Source organism: Ipomoea nil, unplaced genomic scaffold (genome assembly GCF_001879475.1).
Source record: "Ipomoea nil cultivar Tokyo-kokei standard unplaced genomic scaffold, Asagao_1.1 scaffold2701, whole genome shotgun sequence".
Classification (NCBI taxonomy): domain Eukaryota; kingdom Viridiplantae; phylum Streptophyta; class Magnoliopsida; order Solanales; family Convolvulaceae; genus Ipomoea; species Ipomoea nil.
Genome location: NW_017619129.1, coordinates 1,246,287 through 1,270,143, shown reverse-complemented (window position 1 = coordinate 1,270,143; position 23,857 = coordinate 1,246,287). Strand labels below are relative to the sequence as shown.

General features: G+C 34.0%; 1 protein-coding gene and 1 long non-coding RNA gene across 3 annotated transcripts; one reads left to right on the top strand and one right to left on the bottom strand.

Moving 5' to 3' along the window:
* The first annotated feature begins 3,564 nt into the window (after nucleotides 1-3,564).
* On the top strand, nucleotides 3,565-8,249 carry LOC109155346. Its single transcript, XM_019303030.1, has 5 exons — nucleotides 3,565-5,702; nucleotides 5,916-6,523; nucleotides 6,703-6,996; nucleotides 7,084-7,271; nucleotides 7,455-8,249. The coding sequence occupies exons 1-5, from the start codon at nucleotides 3,565-3,567 to the stop codon at nucleotides 8,247-8,249; spliced, it is 4,023 nt and encodes a 1,340-aa protein (XP_019158575.1).
* A 677-nt stretch (nucleotides 8,250-8,926) lies between these two features.
* Nucleotides 8,927-10,983, bottom strand: LOC109155366. Of its 2 annotated transcripts, none has more exons than XR_002049895.1 (2): nucleotides 10,661-10,983; nucleotides 8,927-9,045 (listed from the first exon to the last, which is right to left on the bottom strand). It is a non-coding gene; the product is annotated as an uncharacterized LOC109155366 (long non-coding RNA). The 2 variants fall into 2 exon arrangements; XR_002049896.1 differs by having other exon boundaries at nucleotides 8,927-9,040.
* Nucleotides 10,984-23,857: the final 12,874 nt, after the last annotated feature.

Sequence of the window (23,857 nt, the reverse complement as noted above, 5' to 3'; positions counted from 1 at the left end):
AACCGAAACCGGAACCGCGTTCACCCCTACATAAGAGATCTTAAGGATTGATCATATAACCACTAAAATTAAATTGCAGATATTCTTACAAAACCCTTATATGAACCAAGATTTACTAATCTAAGACATGAGATAGGAATGATTGAAATAAGCTAAGTATAGTAATAGTAATAGTAATAGTAATAGTAATAGTAATAGTAATAATCCAAACAAAACAATATACCAAAAAAAAATAAAAACAAATAAGAAGAAACAAAAAGGAGTCACGGGCTCCCATTTGTAAATGATGTTGGATCATTTTGATCCCACATTGAAAATGTTTGAAAAATGAGCTCTTGAGCTCCTCTATATAAGAGGAGCAATACTCCTCTTACAAATATAATAATTGTTTGTCCATCAATGTGGACAAGTATTGAGAAGCTCAAATTAAAGGCAAATATTTTATTTTTTGAGTACTATTGACACGTCAAATTATGCTGTGGAATCGTGTCCACATAGCAAGTTAGACACGATTCTAAAATTGCTCATAATTATGAATATATAGTTCAAAAATTATGAATATATAGTTTTAAAATTATGAACATAGTGTTGTAAACATATAGTTATCTAATTATGAATATAGAGATTCAATAATTGTGAATATGAAGTTTAAAAATTATGAATATATAACTTTATAATTATGAACATATAGTTCAGTAATTATGAACATAGAGTTTTGTAGTTGTGAATATAGAGTTCAATAATTATGAATATGAAGTTCAAAGATTATGAATATTTAGCCTTATAATTATGAACATATAGTTCAGTAATTATGAACATAGAACTATGTCCACCTTGCAAAGTGGACACGGTTCCACAGCATAACTATTCAATTCACCGTGTTACATGTAGTATCTGTTCATATAAACTTTCTCAACCTATTGAAGCCCAACGTTTCAAAAGGGGCAATTTAAACAGGGGAATTTCTTAAAATTTTGGTGAATTTGCCAAATAATCAAATTACAAGAACAACAACAACAACAACAACAATAATAATAATAATAATAATAATAATAATAATAATCCAAACAAAACTATATACATAATAAAATTAAAATTAACAAAAAAAAAAAAAAAAAAAGGGGAGCCACAGGCTCCCTTTATAAATGATGTGGGTTCATTTTCATCCCACATTGAAAATGTTTGAAAAGATGAGCTTTTGAACTCCTCTATATAAGAGGTACAAACATAATTGTTTGCCCATCGATGTGTCGAGTATTGATAAGTCAAAATGTTCTTATTTATGAAACTTAGCTTTGTCTTTTTATTTTAGTTTGATTTATTTATTATTTATTATTTATTAGTGGGGGTTAAGAAAGATTAACCCAAAATGTACGTATTGTTTTGGTTTTTAGCAGTTTGGAGCAAATTACTTAGTTTGATTAAAGATAAATTGTTAAAATTGCGAAGTTGTCAATAATAATAATAATAATAATAATAATAATAATAATAATAATAATAATAATAATAATAATAATAATAATAATAATAATAATAATAATAATAATAATCAAAACAAAACGATATACAAAATAAAATTAAAATTTTTAAAAAAAATAAGAAGAAGACAAAAGGGAGCCACGGGCTCCCTTTGTAAATGATATGAGATTATTTTGATCTCACATTGAAAATGCTCGGAAAAATGAGCTCTTCAGCTCCTCTATATAAGTTTCTCCTCTTACAAACATAATTGTTTGCCCATCAATGTAGGCAAGTAACCTGGAGGACTAAATTGCGCGAAACACAAAAATCTAGGACGATATTAGGTCACCAAAGTCGTTTAGGACGAAATTGAGAAAAAACCACTATAGTCGAGGACGATTTTGGGTATTAACTCATTGTTTATTATCTTTTTTTGTGCACTATTTTTTTTTAATTAAATATCAAAGTTATAATACAAAATAATGTTATATATTTATTTACCAAGTATTTTATTAATACCATGAAAAAATTAAGAAAAATATAATTAATAAAGTCAATCATATTAATTAACTACGTGAGGAATTTGTTGACAAAGAGAGTATTCAAATCACACAACAAATTGAAGTGAGAACTATCTCGTAATGTCCTTGTTTGACAATCAGTAGTTAGCGGTTAGCAATAGCGGATTATTAGCTGATTTGACCAGCAAATTATATTAACGATTGGTAAAAAGATATTTAAAAAATTTAACTTTTTAGATTAACATGTAAAATGACCTAAGGGTATACATATATTTAATAATAATAATAATAATAATAATAATAATAATAATAATAATAATAATAATAATAATAATAATAATTGTTTTAAAAAATAAAAACAATAAAAAAATATATAATTAAGCCAAACATATTAACTACTTGGGGGATTTATTTACAAAAAGAGTATTCAAATTACACAACAAATTGAAGTGAAAAACTACCTCGCAATGTCCTTGTTTGACAATCAACAATTAGCTCTTCAATATTAGTATATATTTAAAATTTTATGCCCTAATTTTTATTTGCTCTCCTTTATGTCCCGTATTTGGTTTCAACCATACCTACACAATTATTTTATTGACAATTATAAACAATCCTGACTATATTATCTTGCATTTGTAAACTTATAATTACCTATTTAAATACGCAAATTCAACATTCAATTATTTATGCATGAACAATTCTAATATAATCCTGCCTTGATATACTTTAAAGTACTTATTAAAAAAAACATTGGGCATTATCCCAATCGCGCAATGCGCGTAAAAAACTAGTATATATATATATACTAACTTTTTAATAGTTTGTAATTCTGATTAGTTTTTTAATAATTTACAAAGAAAGTTAGGTAATTAAAGTAAAATCAAGTAGGGAAAATATTTTCACGTCTAAGTGTGAATGCATATCAATAGATTTGTAAGATTATTATTATTTTTTTTTGTGTGTAAATCACGAGGTGGTCTGTGTCTTTCTCTGTCTGTTTAACTTTGTAAGATCATTATTACAAATGAGATTTGCAATATGAATGCATTTATTGTCTTTAACATTTAAGTATTACATCTTATCTTACTATATAAAAAAGCCACACACCTTGAGATGCACAATAGAGCCAAAAAATCTCGCCTAAATAAAACGTTGCCGTTTAATTTTGCAAAGAAGGAGAAGATATTAACGGTCAGTAGTCATTTAATATGTTAATGGTTCATCTTTCCAAAGTAATATTCAAAATCAACTCAAATCTGATTAAATAAGGAATACTATTCAGCCTAATGTCAAAATCTCCTCAAACAATATTAGTATATATTTATTGTGATTCTCTCCCAAACTAGGGTTTTCTCTCCTTCTCTCCCAAACTAGGGTTTCTGGCAATTCTTACCGTACAATCTGCATCGGAGCTTTGTTTCGAAGGTGTTGGCAGTGCAAATCCGACAAAGCTTACCGTACAGCTTTCACCGGAGTTTTGTTCTAGGGCTTCGACGGTGAGTTCCCGATCGTTTCGCACCGATCAGGTTTTCTCGCGGCTTTGTCCTTCGGCTTCGACGGAGTTTTCTATTACGTTACCATGGAAGCAGCGTCGCAACAGCAGCATGATGAGGGGGTGGCAAGGATAGCCGAGCGGTGGAGTGACATGATCTTACAGGATGAAGAGGATGGCGTTGAGGCCGGTGGTCTCTACCAACCGGTTGAGATTGAGGGTGGCCAAGTTTATTCTGTTGTTGGGCGGTTCCTCACGGCCAAGCTGATAAAGGTTGAATATATGCGTCATGTAATGGCCTCGGCATGGATGCCTGTTATGGGGATGCGAGTCACGGAGCTACAGTCTAATTTGTTCTTGTTTGCCTTCTATCATGTCACTGATATGAAGCGGGTATTGGAGGAGGGGCCGTGGTCGTTCGAGAATCATACTCTCGTATGTCGTCAGGTTTGTGATGGTTTTTTGCCGGGAGAAGTCAAGCTGGATACCGTGGACATGTGGATACAGGTCTATGATTTGCCAATGGGGTATACATCGAAGGTTGTATTGGAACAGGTTGGAAATTTTGTGGGAACGTTCATTCGGTGTGATGATCGTAATGTGGGAGGGCCCTGGAAGACGTTCTACCGTGTCCGTGTGTCGGTACCGGTGGATAAGCCACTCAAGCGGAGAATGAAACTGATACGTAGGGATAAGTCTTGGGGATGGGTAAATCTAAAGTACGAACGTCTTCATAATTTCTGCTTTTGTTGTGGACTATTAGGCCACCTTGATAAGTTTTGTGTGAAGGCTCGGGTGTCCGGTATTATGCCTGAGTCGTATCCGTATGGGCCGTGGATGAGAGCAGGGAAAGTTAGGGGTCCGAGGCCGGTGGGTGCATCATGGTTGTTACCACCGGTAGGTGGAGTAATTCCCACGGTGGCAGAGAACAAAGGTGGCGAATCGGTTGCAGTAGATGATGTAGTGATGGTACAGCAGCAACATGTTTCGGATGAGGATGTTATAGCCTCATCGAAGCGCCGCCGTGCGGAGACAACTACAGTTGAGGGGGCGGAGACGGTGATGAGTGGTGAAGTGGCAGACAACACGGTTTCAAAAAACTTGCATACGGCGGGCGGGTCTTGTTTCACAGACCCGCCCAGCCCAATGAGTACGCTAAGCTGGAACTGTCGTGGCTTGGGCAATCCACGTACAGTTCGTGAAATAGAGGGCATGGTGTCCCGAAAGAAGCCCGATTTTGTCTATCTGATGGAAACTAAGGTAGGCAAAGATAATGCAGAAAGGTTACGAGTGAAGCTTGGGTTTGAAGGGTTATTTTATGTTAATCCTGTACGAATGGGTGGTGGTTTGGCTTTGCTATGGAGAAAAAACAATACGGCAAGACTGATAAGTTATTCGAAAAATTATATTGATCTGGAGATTAGCATATCTGGTTTCCCGAACTGGCGAATGACTTGTTTTTATGGTTACCCACACCGGAGTAGAAGAAGAGACGCATGGGATCTTATTAAATTGTTAAAGCCACAGTCCAATCTGCCATGGATTATGATAGGAGACTTTAATGATCTCTTATTCCAGCACGAGAAGAGAGGAGGTAACCCACATCCTAATTATCTTTTGCGGGGATTTGGGGAAGTTATTGAGTATTGCGGTATGACTCAACTACCAATGGAAGGGTATCAATTTACATGGGAGAAAGGGAAGGGCACAGATCGGTGGATGGAAGAGAGATTGGACAAAGTGTTGGCCACGAATACCTGGCGTGATAGTGTCCCTGGGGCAAGAGTGACTAATATTTTAACTAGAAAATCGGATCATTCTTTTCTCTTTCTGGGGATTCATGACCCGGTAGGGAGGGGGAGACCACGGCAAAAACAGTTCCGGTTTGAGATGGCATGGGTCTATGATGAAGGCTGTAGGGCTGTAGTGGAAGAGTCATGGAATGAGAAAAGGCAGGATGGGTTGCATGAGTGCATTGCGTACTATGGAAAACGTTTATCTCGTTGGGGGGGTGATCACTATCATAAGTTCGGGGAACGTATTAAACAACTTCGGAGTGATCAGTTACGGTTGAGAGGACGAACGGACTCAGAATCGTTGACTGAATTCCAGCGATTGGAGGAGGAGTTGAGCCGTGTTGAGGCCCAAGAGGATGCATATTGGAAACAACGAGCAAAACAACACTGGTTGAAGAATGCGGATGCCAATACAAAATTCTATCACAGGTATGCCTCTCACCGTAGAAAGAAAAACTGTCTAACTAGAATTATGAATAATACTGGGGATTGAGTGGAAAGGGAGGCAATGAATGATGTAATCTTGGACTATTTTGCTAATATCTTTTGCTCTAGTAATCCTGAGGATGGGCATGATTTATTTGAGAGTGTGGTACCGAAAGTTACATAAGAGCATAATGATGAGTTGCTACAACCCTTTAGGGTGGAGGAGGTGAGAAGTGCTCTCTTTGCTATGTTTCCTGATAAGGCACCAGGCCCGGATGGGATGAATCTTGACTTTTATCAGCATTTTTGGGATGTGGTAGCTGGGGATCTGGCGAATTATATTGTTCAATGCCTTAATACTCGAGTTTTTCCATCTGCGTTAAATGAAACGAATGTTGTGTTAATACCAAAAAAGGATATGCCTGAACTGGTAACAGACTTACGACCCATAGCCCTGAGTAATGTTGTCTATAGGGTTATGGCGAAAATGATTACACAAAGGATGAAGCCCTTAATGGATAGTATTATATCTGGCACACAGAGTGCATTTATACCGGATAGACTCATTACTGACAATATTTTGATAGCAGCGGAGGTGGGGCACTTTCTGAACAGGAAACAGTGTGGAACGGTTGGGTGGGGAGCTTTAAAGTTAGATATGGCAAAGGCTTATGACCGAATGGAATGGTCGTTCCTAAAAGGGATGTTAAAAGCATTGGGTTTTGATGAGAGATGGGTGGAACTGATTATGATATGCGTAACTACAGTGTCTTATAGATTCTTGATAAATGGCTCTCCTAGTAACCTGGTCACGCCTACACGTGGTCTCAGGCAGGGGGATCCGTTATCACCCTATCTGTTTATTATATGTGCAGAAGGACTTTCCCTATTACTCCAACAGGCACAGAATAATGGATTAATTCATGGCTGCAGAATGGCACGAGGAGCACCCCCGATTTCTCATTTATTCTTCGCTGATGATAGTCTCTTGTTTTTTTTTAAGCTAATCAGTATGAGGCAGTTGAAATTAAAAGTTGCTTGGCCAGGTATGAAGCTCTCTCAGGACAGATGGTAAACTACCATAAGTCTAGTATTTGCTATAGTAAGAATACTGGCAGTGGAGACAGGGAGATGGTGGTGGCGCAGATCCTGGGAGTTATTCAAGCTCCAAATTTTGGGAAATATCTAGGTCTACCGGCCTTTATTGGACGGAATAAAAAGGCAGCTTTTGCATATATTGAGGATAAGATCAGGCAAAGAATTGGCTCGTGGAACAAGAAACTTTTAACGCAGGCAGGTAAAGAAATATTATTGAAAAGTGTAGCTCAGGCAATGCCTACCTTTTCAATGAGTGTTTTTCTATTGCCAGTATCTGTCTGTGCAGCTATTGAGCGAACAATGAACCGATATTGGTGGGGATCAGGAACTGACCGGGGTATTCGTTGGAAGGCATGGGATAGATTGTGTATACCCAAGAAATATGGTGGCCTAGGTTTCAAGGATCTGAAGGCATTTAATTTGGTTATGTTGGGAAAGCAGGCTTGGCATTTCCTAACAAACACTGACTCATTGGTATCCCGTGTGTATAAAGCTAGGTATTACCCTAAACTAACTTTTTCAGAGGCAAGTATGGGGAATAATCCTAGCTACTGTTGGAGGAGTATTATGGCTGCGAAAGAATTAATTACCGGTGGGGTGCGATGACGGATTGGGAATGGTGAATCGACCTTAATATGGAAGGATCCATGGCTCCAGGATGAGTTGGATCCTATGGTCCAGACTGAGATGCCATTACAGTTAGCAGATGCTAAGGTTGCAGGATTGATTGATCAAACAACTGGAACGTGGGATCCTCACATTTTAGCTGATATTTTTCAACCAAATGATGTGCCTAGAATCTTAAAGATCCCTATCCCCCCGGAATATGTGGATACTTGGTACTGGTATGGAGATCCAAATGGATGCTATTCGGTTAAGAGTGGATACAGACATATAGTGGGCACCTATAATACTAGCATGGGTTTTGATAAATGGAATACTCTATGGCACCTCAAAATACCACCCAAATGGAAAATGTTTCTATGGAGAGCAATGAGCAATATATTACCCACCACTACTAATTTGCTTATAAAGAGGGTGGAAATTGATCCGACATGCGCAATGTGTGGATTAATACATGAGGATATAATGCATTCATTAGTGTTGTGTGACTATGCAAAAGCCATATGGAGCCAATCTAACCTTCCAATCCCCCAAATTGTGACAAACGTTTTTTATGATTGGTTTGGAGCATTATTAAATGTTTTAGATTCTGATGCAATCTTGTTTGCAGCCGCAATACTATACAATATTTGGAGGGCCTGGAACGATGCTGTGTGGAATGCTTACTTATCAATGCCGAAGAAGGTTGTAGCCACGGCCTTAGCAGCCGTGAAGGCGTGGCAACAACTGCAAACTGCTGCCCAAATAACGCATGTGGCTGCCGAATTAAATGCCCCCTTCCCACCGTACCGCCCCAACCTTTGCTACTGCCCAGTTCGGCCGAAGTAGCGCAGCAGCAGCCCCAGCTCAGCATGGTGCAATCACCTACCGTGGATCAACCACCCCAACCGAGGCAATGTTACATCGATGCCGGCTACCAACCGTCGTCCATGACGGCCACTGTTGGAGCAGTATTATTCACCAACACTGGCAACTATATATCAGCTTTTTGTGCACCTCCGCAAAATTGCTTTTCACCACTTATGGCCGAGGCTCTGGCATGCAAGGAAGTGTTATCGTGGCTCAAGGACCGAGGGGAACAATCGGTTAACCTCTACACGGATTGTCAGACACTACTCACTTATTTGACGTCAGCTACTATTATCCTATCTTGGTTACGTCATGGATGACTGCAGGACCTATTTAAATATGTTTGATTATTGTTCGGCTAATTTTATTTCTAGATCGCATAATATTTTAGCTCATACATTAGCAGCAACTGCTTTTAGATATACGCTACCTATGTACTGGGACAATGTCCCTCCTGACTCTATTACGATTCATCTATAAATACAACCCAATGGTTGACTTTCAAAAAAAAGGAATACTATTCAGCCGCTTGGTATTTCCCATAAACAATTTCAATGTCTACAACGATTGGGATTTTCAAGATAAATATAAACGATTGATATACAGTGTTTAACCTACTTATAAATACACCACTTTGTTTCAAATACAAACTCCAAAACTATAATTCAACATCAAAATTCCGGTGAACTATCAGAATACATCATTGCTTTGACTACAATTACACAAGAACTCAGTCTGAATGTATCCCCTCTCCATCTTGGACGTGAAATCTGAACTTTGAATACCAGGATTGCAATTGAAGTCCCGTGTTGTGCGTACATACCACATACCAGATAGTGACTCAATCAAATATAAAGAAGTCGTATTCCATGACTCATAGGTATGTTTTCACTTTTGAGAGGTTTTCCAAAACACTAAAAGCACACGGTATATATATATATATTTGTGTTTTTTCAGAAGGCTGAAAGCATGGTTAGGAATACAAATAGCTTCTTTACCAATATAAGTTAATCTGAATAAATATCCCCCACACTCTATGTATATGTTGGGTGAAATTGTTATACAGGCTTTGTGTTCAACACACTCCTCTGCAGAGTATTGTAAGTTTGTCAAGTTTGTCCTGTGGGAACACCTTTGACGAGTACACAAGTGGTTTGATGGTTGTTTCTACAATTATTGATGAGTATTCTAAGTAAAATGTACCATTTTTGTATGTTTTTTCATTTGCTTAGCACTGATTTTAGGTGTCAGCCCGTTTAGTACTGAATTTCTGTCTTTCAATGGTGTCCCTGTTGATTTATAATACTCATCATTCCACCATTTTGGGATTGAGATTGAAGGAATGAGTTGTTGATAAGGATGGTTATGCACCGTTATTCATTTTATGGGATATGGAGGGCCAACAACTCTTGGGGACCATACTAAAGGATCGGAGAAATATGCTCAGGTGTGTTCACATAATATCCACAGATCTGTTAGCAAATGCATGGTGAGGTATTTTTATAAAATGTTTACCAGGATTTTGTTTTTACTAAGACATTCAACAGTTATTCCTTTTTATATTGTATTGTTTTCGCTTTTGGAATTTTTGGATATTGAAGAAGATGAGCATCCTATTGCCACTAACAATTTTGTTGGTGGTATTGATAGTGCAGCTGTGAGTTTTCATAACCTAAATTAAATCTCAAAGAAGAACAAGTAATGTGTTAGTGTAAAACTTAATAAATTGGAACTTGATAATGAGTTGTTTAATTTGAAATTGTGGTTGAGTGAACATGTTGATGTTGATCAAGAAAGGTCCTATTTCGAAAATGATAGAGTAATGTGAAGGTGATGAATCAGACATGGTAATACTATAATCCTACCATATTGATGTTGCTTATCAATTCTTCAATTTATTTTATTCATATACTAATTAAGATTTTTTTACACTTATAGAGCATTACAGTGGCATGAATGGATTTATAAGTTTGAAAAAAGTAAGAAATGTATTGAATTTCCTGTGTATATTTCAAATGTACCTTTTTATCTCAAATTTTATATGAAATTAGCTTTGAAGAAAACCAAATGTATATGCTATTACTGTATTAGGAAAGCATGTACAGAGTATTTCATAATATATGAACACGAAATGCAATGAAGAAAAAAAATCAAAGCATTGTAATTTGAATTTCACACCATCTGTAGAAGCATGATGAAAAAAAATCAAAGCATTGTAATTCAAATTAATCTATATATCTATGCACCCTAACAAGATTTGGATCTAACACTAACTTTACATTGATTTGTATATTGGTGGAAAATAATTAGATTCGTAGAACATAATCAAGTGAAAAACCCTAAATATGCTTACAAATACATATATACAAAATAGAAATAAATATACTTACAGATGTTGAAGACGGTGTAGCCGGGCAGTGCAGTTTACACAATATGTTCATAGAAGCCACAGAGGTGCTCTCTGTTGAAAGTTTTTTCAGATCGGCATCTGGGAAAGAAATGAACCCACAACTGCCAAAAGTTGCGGTGAGTATATCTGAACAGCTCATTAGCCGTGGATTGATTGGATGTGTGAATGATAAAAATTGACGGTGTCACTTTTATTGTAAGCAGAACATGTTGAGAACATGCCGGTAACAGAGATGATTGAAGAAACATCGAGAAGGACAAGCGCAGCAGAGAAGAAAGAAGCTTAATCGTCTAAATATTTGAGGTGAATCTGATATTTCAGCTTAATCGTCTAAATATGTGGGTCATGTTTTACAGTTGGGTTAATGGACTTGGAAGTTGTGCAGAGAGAGAGTATGTTCTTTGTATTGTTATTGGCTTAGCATTATATTTCAGGTGAATCTGATATTTTTTTAACAGTGATTTCTGAATCATGAAATTAAATATTTCATATTTCATTTGCATTTATATATAATATTCTTAAATGTGTTTTTCATATTTGAAAAATATTTGAGATTGATAATAAAGTTCAATTATTTTGTAAACAAATAAAGGGTTTTTGTTTATGAATTAGAGTTATAGAATTATTAAATGCACAAGTAAATTAGAAATAGAACAAAAAATACAATTGTGTAATTGTTAGGCAAGTTACGTTTAATTATTTAGCTATTTAATGAAGAGGTAATAATCTTCAAAAGACACTGCATCTCTATTTTAATTAAATGTAATGGGTGTAATGGATGTTCAATGATTTATTATTGTGGAATAGAATACTATATATTTACATTACAGTTATATTTTATATTAAAATATTTGAACTTATAATACAAAGTCTTAATTTATGATAAAATAAATTATTTTAGTGAAGAAATAAAATTTTATATTAAATTATTTAAAGTTATATTACAAAGTCTTAATTTATGTAAAGAAAAACAAATTATTTTAGTGAAGAAATAAAACTTGGTACAGAATTTTGTGTAATGGGTTAAAGATAGAAAAAAAAAAACTTAAAATACGACTAAAAATGCCATTGAGTGAGAAGTTTTCATTAATGTGTAATACAATTTGCTAAATACCATTTTTTCTTCATTTTTTAATTATTATTATTACGTTATATTGTTTAATTATATTATTATTATTATCTATGGTCGTGCATCGCACGAGTGCACATACTAGTTGTATAACTATACTTACATTTTTAATAAAACTAATTCTTCTTTGTATCATAACATATTAACATTACAACAATACTAATAAATTTTTGTCTGTACATCGCACGAGGCAAATAGTAGTATATAAAATAAAGCCATTAGCTGGATAAAATATATTATTGCTTTAATTAATCTTTAGTAGCTTATCAAGGCTGGCAATGAATGCTACCTCTAAACCTTTGTCCAAAAGTCAACAACTATATAAAATTATAGTAGCACATTGTAATTTATAATGGTAATATATTAATTTCTACTCATAAGTCAACGAACACCCCTATATTAATATTATTATATACTTTTTGAACTAAACTCAATCATTATTTCATAAATCATCATTATTCATAATTTCATATAGTTGTGTAGTCGTGCACATAAAGTACATTATTTGAATATTAAAAACACATTATTTTTGTATATTATAAAATAATATACAATAAATAAATAAGGTATTTTTAATATATTAAAAATGTATCTTATATTAATGGTGGACACAATTATATAGACAATAAGGCTGACCTTACCCCTACAAGTGTACCCATTTACAATCTTATTTGGCATGCCACATGGAATTATTTTTTTTTTTTATTTTTTTTTTTGTTATATGATGTGTAATGCAAACTTGCATCTTTTGCAAGTTTGCAAAGTACAAAGAAGGCTGCCGAATGGCAGCCTTCTTTGTACTTTAGTATTGCAAGGCAGTCATGCTGCCTGCAAATATGTACTTTTCTTTACTTTTTTATTCTTTTTTATTTATTTATTTATTTATATATAATATAAAATAAAAGTGGGACCCATTTTTTAGAGTAAGAGAGATTTGTAGGGATGTAGTGTGAATAGGAGATGATTTGCAAATAAGATAATGTGGAAGTGGGACCCGTTTTTGAGAGTGGGAGATGTTTGCAGGGATAAGGACAGCCTAATGGTTCACAGCAAAAATTGTCAAACTAAACCCTGACCAAGCACACGTGTATAAATAAAGAATGCATTACCCTACACAAAAGTGTGGTGCGACAAAAAAAACAAAAACTGAATCCAATTTCTATAGCTTTTTTCTTTCTATTGATTCCGGCCAATAATGCATTCTCCCCCTCAGCCTTGACCTCGCCGGAATCCATATGCAACGCCACTCCAAGGCCGGCGTTCTGCGGCATAAAGGAGTTAGAGCCGATGGACGGCTTCACCTTCCACGACGTCGCCAGGAAATCATTTCACTATTCGTTTTCCATCACACATCACCTGTTCTACCCCTTTGTCGACGACGCTTTCTATAGACATTGGGAGCCGCCGAGTTGTGTGTCACCGGAGAACCGAATGCTTTACGCCCTGGAATCCTGCGAAGCTCTCATCCGGGAGAACAAGAGGATCTTGTTTCGAACCTTTCAAGTGATTAAGTGCAGAGACAAGCTGGAGAATCCGTCAGAAGCCCGAGGCATGACGGATTTGTTACGCAGCGTGGTGAGGAACCACGAGACCTGTCTTGATGCTCTTACCGGAGTTGCTGCATCAGCTAACGCTACGACTGCGAGAGAGATTGAGAGGGCTTTGACTGAGCTGTCAATTGGGAGGGGTCCACTCAATGAAACTCTGGAGCTTTTCAGGTTAGGTTGGGGGGACCAAATTACACATTCTGCAGCCTCACTTCATTACCCTTTTAGTTGTTTTTCCCATCTCCTACACTCTTTCCTTTTCTTCTTTTTATTTAAGGTAGTATAGTGGCACAAGTTACTCTCCCATATGAAAGATTATGGGTTCGAGTCTTGGTGAAGGTGGGTGTGTTCTCTTTGTGCAATACTGCATTGTAACAGAATTTTCGAAAATCCATTACATACCAATTTTCTAAATTCATCATATCATAAAAGGTATTGGCATAATGATTTGTAATGTTAATAAGCCGATGACAACATACAATAATATTTGCAAAGTCTTTTATTATTTATCAATCGTATTTTTAGAGTACAGGCTGGATTAGGCGCGCACACGCGCACACACACATATATATAAAGGCTATGGATCCAATGAAATCACCTAATTAGGTCATATCAAGAGATCTCATCTTATCCATTGATAAAGTTTCAATGGATGGATATGATTAAAAGTCAAACAACAATTAAATAAGAATAAATTTGGAAGACAATGATGAAAGAGTAATTGTATTTTGATTTTAATTTCAGTTATATTTAAAATAGAATCTTTACCAGAATATTAGGGACCCTATCAATGGTAATTATAATTAATTATATTTTGTACATCTGTAATTTTAAATTATGGGAAATTTTATGGTGGTGTGCGTGGGTATGGAATGGTGTGTGAGTTTTATATTTTGCAATGGTGTACACCTCTGGTTACAGAAAACCACACACGTCATTCCACATCTGCGCACACACCACCGTAAAATTTCCTACAATTAAAAAAATACACAACAAGCATAATACTATATTTACTACGCACTGATTATCTAATAGAAATTCAAACGCCGATACTCAAATTAGATTCGTATATTTTTTTTTTCTTTTAGATACATTTCTCACACGCCCGAAACCATTAACACACAAACCAAAACACACACGCCCGAATCACGTAACGCACATACCAAAATGCATAATTTTATGAAAAAACCCGCACGCAATGGTGTACAGCTCTTGTTACAGAAAAACTCACACGCCATTCCACACCCACGCACACACCACTGTAAAATAAATCCCCATAATTTTTTTTTTTAAAAATAAAACAACCTGACACGCACAATACTATAGCTACTATGCACTGATTATATACTTGAAATTCGAACGTTGAAACCCAAATTATATTCGTATAGTCGTTTTCTTTTGGGTACGTTATGCACACCCTCGTATCTATTAAACACACATACCAAAATACATAATTTTGGAGAAATAGCCAACACCTCATGGTGAATAGCTTCTAGTCCAGAAAACCACACACGCTATCCTACACCACACATACACCATCGTAAAAATTCCCCTCAAATTTTTTTAAACCAACATGCACAATACTATAGCTACTATGCACTGATTAACTACTTGAAATTCAAACGCCAGAACCCAACTTATATTCGTATAGGTGTTATTTTTTGGATACGTTACGCTCACGTCCGAAACTAGTCACGCACACACCAAAACGAATAATTTTGGGAAGAAAATAAGCACACCATGGTGAACAACTCCTGGTCCAGAAATACGCACACGACATTTCACACCCACACACACACCACCGTAAAATTCCCCACAATTAAAAAAAAAAAGACAAGCACAATACTAAAGTTACTATGCATTGATTTTCTACTTGAAATTCAAACGGCGAAACTCAAATTATATTCGTATAGTTGTTTTCTTTTGGATACGTTACGCACACGCCCGTAACAAGTAATGCGCACACCAAAACGCATAATATTGGGGAAATAACCAGCACGCCATGGTGAACAGTTCTTGGACCAGAAAACCCACACACCATTCAACACCCACGCACACACCACCGTAAAATTCCCTACATTAAAAAAAAAAAAAAACCAACAAGCACAATACTATAGCTACTATGCATTGATTACCTACTTGAAATTCAAACGCCGGAACCCAAATTATATTCGTATAGCTGTTTTCTTTTGGAAACATTACGCACACGCCGGTAACAAGAAACACACACATCAAAATGCATAATTTTTGAAAAAAAAAAAAAAAAAACCAGCATGCCATGGTGAACAGCTCCTAGTCTAGTAAAACGCACACACCATTCCACACTCACACACACCACCGTAAAATTCTCCATAATTTAAAATTACAGATGTACAAAATATAACTAATTATTATCATTGATAGAGCCCTTAATATTATGGTAAAGATTCTATTTTAAATATAACCAAAATTAAAAATCAAAATACAATTACTCTTTCATCCTTGTCTTTCAAATCTATCCTTATTTAATTGTTTTTGACTTTCAATCATATCCATCCATTGAAACTTTTTCAATGGATGAGATGGAATCTCATGATCTCACATGATTGGGGTGGTTTGGAACCAAAATCTATATATATATATGTGTGTGTGTGTGTGTGTGTGTGTGCAAAAATTAGTCATAGCTAGGGCATCACTAGTAAATGAAAAGTTACAATAATACACTAAGAGGAAAAGAAATTTTAAGGTTGATAAAATACAAGGTCTTAATATGTCATCTGATCTCAAGATTAAGGTTACATTCTCTAGCGAAAACATTGAGCTTGTATTTTAAAAGATTAAATTTGATTGTGATGAGTAGTTTGGTGAAGATGTCTGCTAATTAATTAGTCCCTTGTAGAGATGTAGTTCACTTGCAGCTCCTTTGAGACTATTTTGTCACAAACAAAATGATATGTTTCTACATATTTGATTTAGGCAGGTAAACGGGGTTCACACATCGATAAGTAACACCACGATTGTTGCACCAAAGTAAATATGTTTTTGCTACTGTTAGTTCAAGTTTATAAATGAGAGTGACTATCCATGTTACTTATGCTGAGACATCCACTATAGCCTTGTATTACAACTTTGGTGAATTGTACTTGGAAATTAGGTGGCGAGCTTAATATATAATTTGATAAATCTCATATTATGATCACTTTAATTACAAGGCGGACACATGTATTCAACCACAGTTACAAATATTTACCCAATAGGTTTGAATTCAAGACATTTTATGTAAAATGTCTTTTTAATTTTACTTTGTGCTCAAATGGCACTTCTGTGACTCCTTTTGAGGGAAGGTCATAGGATCGAACATCGGTGGTAAGGTCACAGGATCTAACCCCGGTGATAGCTGCAAACACTATCTAGCTTGTAATAGAGTCAATACTATTCTAATTTTAATTAGTTATGGATTATTGTAGCATTGACACATTTATTAATCATACCTTTTTAATTTTGACTCATTATATTCGTGATTCATTTATTTGTCACAATAAAAAAATGACTAAGATGTAATTTTATCATTTAAACTTCTTGCCTCACCATGTGATTTCTCTCCCTATCTCTCACGTACTTATAATTGAATGATAAAATTACATCTTATCCTTCTTTATTAATATTGGACAGGGTTGTAAAAATCACGCCTAGGCACCGAGTAATCGGCGCCTAGGCGCTAGGCGCCCATAGGCCGTGGCGCTTTCCGCCCTAGGCTCCCGCCTAGGAGACCGGCCGCCTAGGCGCCCGCCTAGCGCCTAACTCGTCCGATTACGCCGAGTTAACTCGTCAATTTCTGTCGAGTTAGTCGAGTTAACCCGACCAACTCGACCTTGCTAATTTTTTCCATTTATATGACAAATACATATAATATGACATATATACACTCGTAGACTAGTTTGATACTTTCAATCTTTAGATGATTGAAGTATTTGGGTATTTCATTTGAGTTTTTATTTTTTTAATATTCTTTTGATGTTATGACTTATGAATTGTCATTATGTCATTTATTTGGATGTGTTATTTGATTGAATGTTGAAAACAGCCTCATTAAAATTGTCAAATTGCAAGTCTGCTACTGTTTTTTTCGCGACCGCCTAGCGCCGCCTAGATTCCGCCTAGGCGCCGACTAGGCCGCTTAGGCGCTGCACGGGCGCCCGACTAGCGCCCAGCGCCTATTGGAATGAAAAAAAAAAAGTTTTAGACAAATGACTGATTATGACAAGCAATGATATTATATTATAATATTATAATGTGATAAAACCATAATATACAGTCAATGCCTATAATTGGAATTAGTTTTTTTTTTAAAAAAAAAACATATTATGATTTTTGAATATAATGTGAAGTATTATATTAAAGTATGATTTTTTAAAAAAATGACAATTGACCCGGACTATGCTTTTTGTACATACCAACCATGCATGTTATTCCTTTTCTAGCCTCATCTAATAAGACTTTGAGTAAATTAATTCCTTAGGTCAATAATATCATCAAATGATCGATCTGTTGAAATTCAAATAGATGAGTTAGTTGTAATGAACGCAGAATGCGAATAGTTTAATTAATCTGATGACAATAATAAATATAATTTAAGGTTTGATATAATCTATTTGCTGATTCATTGTGCAGATCTCAACTCGACGTGTTGGTTAGCTCGAATAAAATTTCTGTTGAATTCATATTAGTGGTCCACTAATTGTTGTTAGGTTTGCCTACTCAAATATATTATTATAATTTGTTTTTGGTCATGAAGGACCATTAGTATGTGAACCATGGTCCATATAGCTGTGTGAATCATATTATCAAATAATGTTATTATTTAGTACACTGATAATGTATTTCTAGTATATTAAAAATGTACATTGTATTAATAAAAAATACATTATTTGAGTACTAAAAGTACATTATTTTGTAATGTATATTCAGTACACAAATGATGTACTTTTAGTACGTATATTAAAAATGTACTTTTTATTGCGATCTACATAGCATTGTGTGGACCATGGTCCACACAATAATTAATGTACCCATGAGGGAAGTAGGGCTGAGCCAAAAAGTTTGAGTTGGGGACACAATGTTATAGAGAAAATTTACCATATCAGTCGACATCAGTACAAATCGTACAATATCTATACTATATGTAATTGTGTCGATTATTTTTGATAATTTTTTTAAATTATACTATGTGCAATAATGTATGAAATATATAATTATATGAGTACGATTGACATTATTGTCAAATATTACTTCTAAATTTTTTACGTAACTCAAAATATATACAATAATAAAAAATATTTATATTTATTTAAATATGAATTGTCACTCTTTTATCAAATAAAAAGTTTTCAATTGTAATGTCAACAACAACTATTTTGATAATTAATTGATATTCATTTTACTGATTAATTGAATATTCTAAAATTGGGGATGAAGACGAAAATCGTGAAATAAAGATTCATTATTAATTTTTGTCAATATTGAAACTAATCATTTAACCTAACAAATTTACATTAAGGGTAAATAATAAAATACAAATAAATCACTAATTAATTAATTAACTAATAAAACTAAAACATATACTTCAAATTTAGAGAGTTATGAAGTTAAATTGGATACTTGATGTCCTATATTATTGAAATCTTGACAAATAAGTTTATAAAGAGAAATGGTGAATTTGATTATTTTATTGATATATTTATTTTTATTTAATGAATTTGAATTTGAACTTTAATATATATTTTGACTTGATTTAGGAAGGGACCAAAAGTTTATTTTATCCCTATTATATTATATACAGTAACAGCACGTTTGATTCACAGAATGAATTTTGAGGTAATATGAATGTTATTCCATAAGGAATGGAATAGGCAATGAATAGAATAAGAATTGTATTCTATTGTTTGATTCGCGGAAGGAATAGACTTTAGGAATTATATTGCAGTGTTTGGTTGATTTAAGGAATAGAAATGAAATATGTTTTAAAGACATAAATACTCTTATAAAAATATGTGAGGGTGGTGGTGGCAGTGGCGTTGGTGGCGGTGGTGGTGGTGGTGGTGGCGGCGGTGGTGGCGATGGCGGGCGGTGGTGCTGGTGGCGGCGGTGGTGGGGTGGTGGCAGCGGCGGCGGTGATGGTGGCGGCGGTGGTGATGGTGGTAGCGGTGGTGGCGTTGCTGAGGTGGTGGTGGCAATGGTGGTGGCGGTGAAATAGGAAATAAATTTAATTGGGGGTAAAATAGGAAATAGAAACCTTATGCTATTCTTGAGAATTCAGGAATAGCCTAATACCAGGGGGCCAGGAATCTCTATTCCCATTGCAAGGGGAATAGGTCATTCCTGGGAACAATATTCCTAAGAATACAAGTGGTTACCAAACATAGGAATAGACCTGGGAATGCGCGCTATGTCATTCCAGGCCTATTTCGTGAACCAAACAACCCATAAAAGTTTTGGGGATGAGGGGTGGGGGGTGTTGGGTCCCTTACTCCAAGGGTGGCTCCACCTCTAAGGGAAACTCGCACTCACTATCAGAAGGTGTGCATCGAGTAAACTCTGTTTTTTGACTCATGTCCATAGTTGACTTGCTTAATTAAAAAAAAAAAACTAATAAATTGCGTGCTCCTACCGAAAGTTGAACTTGTAACCTTGTTGTATGTTGCTAAGTTGACAACCCGTCAAACTTAGTTAGGGTTGACCCAGATTCCACCAATATTTGATCTTATCTTAATTATTTATGATCTCAAAAACTAGATATTATTTTATTTGATGATCAATTTATCCTCTTATTATCACATCACTTAACAAAATTCCAAGTCTCTGAATAAGGGGTGTGTTAAATACTAAAACACTGTTGTACTTGTTACGCAATAGAATTAGCCAACTTTTCAATTATTTTTTCCTAACATCATAGACGCGCGACTTATTAATTGTGTTATCTTAATCCTACTAGCATTTGTAGACTCTTATATCTACTATACTAATAAGATCCCAAGAGAGTTAGGCTTATAATTGGTAAAAAAAATGGCGGTCACAGATTTTAATCAAATGAATGGCTCAGATTGATTAAAAGATTGATCAGATTTAAATTTTACACTAAATTTCCTAAAATATCCACACACCGTTACTAATTCCGTTAAAATTTTAAGAATTGCCGTTAGTTTACCATTAACTTACTCATTGATTTCAATAAAAAAAAAAAGATCTAGGTTCGAACCTCATCCCAATCAAAGTTGGCATAATTAGTAATCTATTTTACTCTTATTAAATTATATAAATAATAATTTAGTAGTTACAACAAAAAATAATACATATGCATTTCTTTAATTTAGACTTATGTGTCCACAATGCCTTTATTCAAAAAAAAAAAAATTATTCATTATCAATAAATTAAATAAGAGAAATAATTTTATTAGTTATATTGTCTTTATTTTTCTTCAATATAAAAATTCTTTATATTCAAATTTATTAATTGATTATATTCGCTACATTGTCCTTACAATGTCTTTATTCAGTGAAAAAAAATTATTAATTATCAATAAATTAATTAAAAGAAATATTTTCATTAGTTAAATTATCTTTATTTTTCTCAAATGTAAAAATTTTTACATTCAAATTCATCAATTGATTATATTCACTACATTATCTATTATGTTTTTTGTGCACTATTTTGCTAATTAAATATCAAAGTTATAATACAAAATAATGCTATATATTTATTTACCAAGTATTTTATTAATACCATGAAAAAATTAAAAAAAATATAATTAATAAACCCAACCATATTAACTACTTTGAGAGATTTTGTGACAAAGAGAGTATTCAAATCACACAACAAATTGAAGTGAGAACTACCCCGCAATGTCCTTGTTTGACAATCAGCAGTTAGCGGATTATACTAGCGGATTTGACCAGCGAATTTATTTAATTATTAACATTGGGTAGAAAAAAATGACCGCCAAATTATTAAATCAAATGAATGGTTCATATTGTTCATGTTATAATTTTTTTCTTTTAAGATTTTCTAATTTATCCTTAATTATATGATTATCCATTTAACTTTTCCGTTAATTCACCGTTAGTCTAATTCTAATATTAAAGTCTAATATAGAATTATAACTACACCATTAATCTAATTCTAATATTAAAGTATTAATAGAACTTAACCACAAATCCTAATGTTGGAATCTCCTCAAACAATATTAGTATATATTTAATATTTTATGCCCTAATTTTTATGTGTTCTCCCTTATGTCCCGTATTTGGTTTCAACTATACCTATACAATTATTTTATTGACAATTATAATCAATCTTGATTATATTATCTTGCATTTGTAAACTGAGAATTACCTATTTAACCCGCACGGGCTTAGCTCAATGGTTTAGTGGGTAGTATTTGGGAGAAGAGACCAACGTTTGAACCTCGGCGGCGACAGTGCGAGAATTATGTCCAAAGTGGGCAGATTCCTTGTGCGTATCAGCATTTGGCCCTGTCTACTGAACCATTGAGTCACCGTGATTTACAACTTCCCACAATGCTCTGTCGGGCCGGAGTGTGGGGGGCTCTTGGGGTTGAGGACTCAACCTTTGGGAGAAGAATTACCTATTTAAATACGCAAATTCAACCTTCAATTATCTATGCATGAACAATTTCAATATAATCCTGCCTTAATATACTTTAAAGTACTTTAAAAAAAAAAAAAAGCATTGGGCATTATCCCAATCGCGCAATGCGCGTAAAAAACTAGCGCAATGTCCTTGTTTGACAACCAGCAGTTAGCGATTAGCGTTAGCGGATTTGACCAACGAATTATATCAACGGGTGGTAAAAATATATTTGAAAAAATTAACAGTTTAGATTAACATGTAAAATGACTTAAGGGTATACATAATAATAATAATAATAATAATAATAATAATAATAATAATAATAATAATAATAATAATAATAATAATAATAATTGTTTTTTAAAAATTAAAAAATATAATTAAGCCAAACATCTTAACTACTTGGGGGATTTATTGACGGGCATTCAAATCACACAACAAACTGAAGTGTGAAACTATCTCACAATGTCATTATTTGACAATCAGCAGTTAGCTCTTCAATATTAGTATATATTTAATATTTTATGCCCTAATTTTTATTTGCTCTCCCTTATGTCCCATATTTGGTTTCAACAATACTTATACAATTAATTTATTGACAATTATAACCAATCTTGACTATATTATCTTGCATTTGTAAACTTAGAATTACCTATTTAAATATGTAAATTCAACATTCAATTATCTATGCATGAATAATTCCAATACAATATTGCTTTGATATACTTTAATTTATTTATTTATTAAAAAAAATACATTGGACATTATCCCAATCGCGCAATGCGCGTAAAAAACTAGTTATAGTAATAAATAGGAATGATAAGGATAGAATACCTGATGGTGTTGGCATTTCCAGTACCTTACCAAAGCTGGCAATGAATGCTAACCTCTAAGACCTCTGACCAAAACTCAACAACTATATAAAATTATAGATGCACATTGTAATTTATAATGGTAATATATTAATTTCTACACATAAAAGTCAAAACCCCTATATTAATATATTATATACTTTTTGAACTGAACTCAATCATTACTTGTTAAGAACCTTGTAGTCCAATGGCACCCAATTGCTCTCTTATAATGGAGGTTGTGAGATTGAGTCTTAGTGGAGGCGATGTTGACTCCTTTAAGCTTCATTCATGGTCCAAACTAAACTTGTGTGTGCAAAGTATATTATTAGAGTTAATGTGGCATGACTATTTTTGGTACTCCGTCAACAAAATAGTTGAAATGTCTAAATACCAAGGTATTTTTGTCATTTTTATACAAAGTCAGTTGACCATGCTATATTTTTATGTTTATTTTTTTTAAAAAAAAAAATCCGTAATTGAAGATCGAAATGCCTTTGAATTTAACCGCATTAAAATTGTTTTATTGATAGAGGATCAAAAATAGTTATGACACAATAATATTTAGACCAAATGTGGATGTTCCGATAGAAAAGAACTAAACGTGGCTGTCACCTATAAATCTATGACTAAAAATGGAATTAACTCAGTATTAAAAAACATTATTTTATATTATAAAATGATGTACATTCAGTATACAAATAATATACTTTCAATATATTAAAAAGAGTTAATTTCACCGGAGGTCCCTTGTTTTTGGTGACAATTTCAAATTTAGTCCAGACTATCGTTTTTACTATTTTACATTCCAGACTATTGGACACTTTTAGTCCTTCTCTATTAAAAATGTACGAATCATATTCATGGTTCACACCGCTATATTGATAATGGTGGACAGAAAAATTTGCCAAACTAAACCCAGACCAAGCACATGTATAAATTAAGAAAAAAAATGCATTGCCCTATTCAATTCAAAAGTGTGGTACGGCAAAAAAAAAAAAATGAATGAAATTTCTATAGCCTG

What these genes read in the sequence shown, in the direction of transcription:
- LOC109155346 (XM_019303030.1), top strand. Translation starts at nt 3,565, where the DNA reads ATGGAAGCAGCGTCGCAACAGCAGCATGATGAGGGGGTGGCAAGGATA. An exon ending in CCTGGTCACGCCTACACGTG is followed by an intron (nt 6,524 to 6,702) that starts GTCTCAGGCAGG and finishes TTTTTTTTTAAG; the next exon opens with CTAATCAGTATGAGGCAGTT. An exon ending in TAACAAACACTGACTCATTG is followed by an intron (nt 7,272 to 7,454) that starts GTATCCCGTGTG and finishes CCATGGCTCCAG; the next exon opens with GATGAGTTGGATCCTATGGT.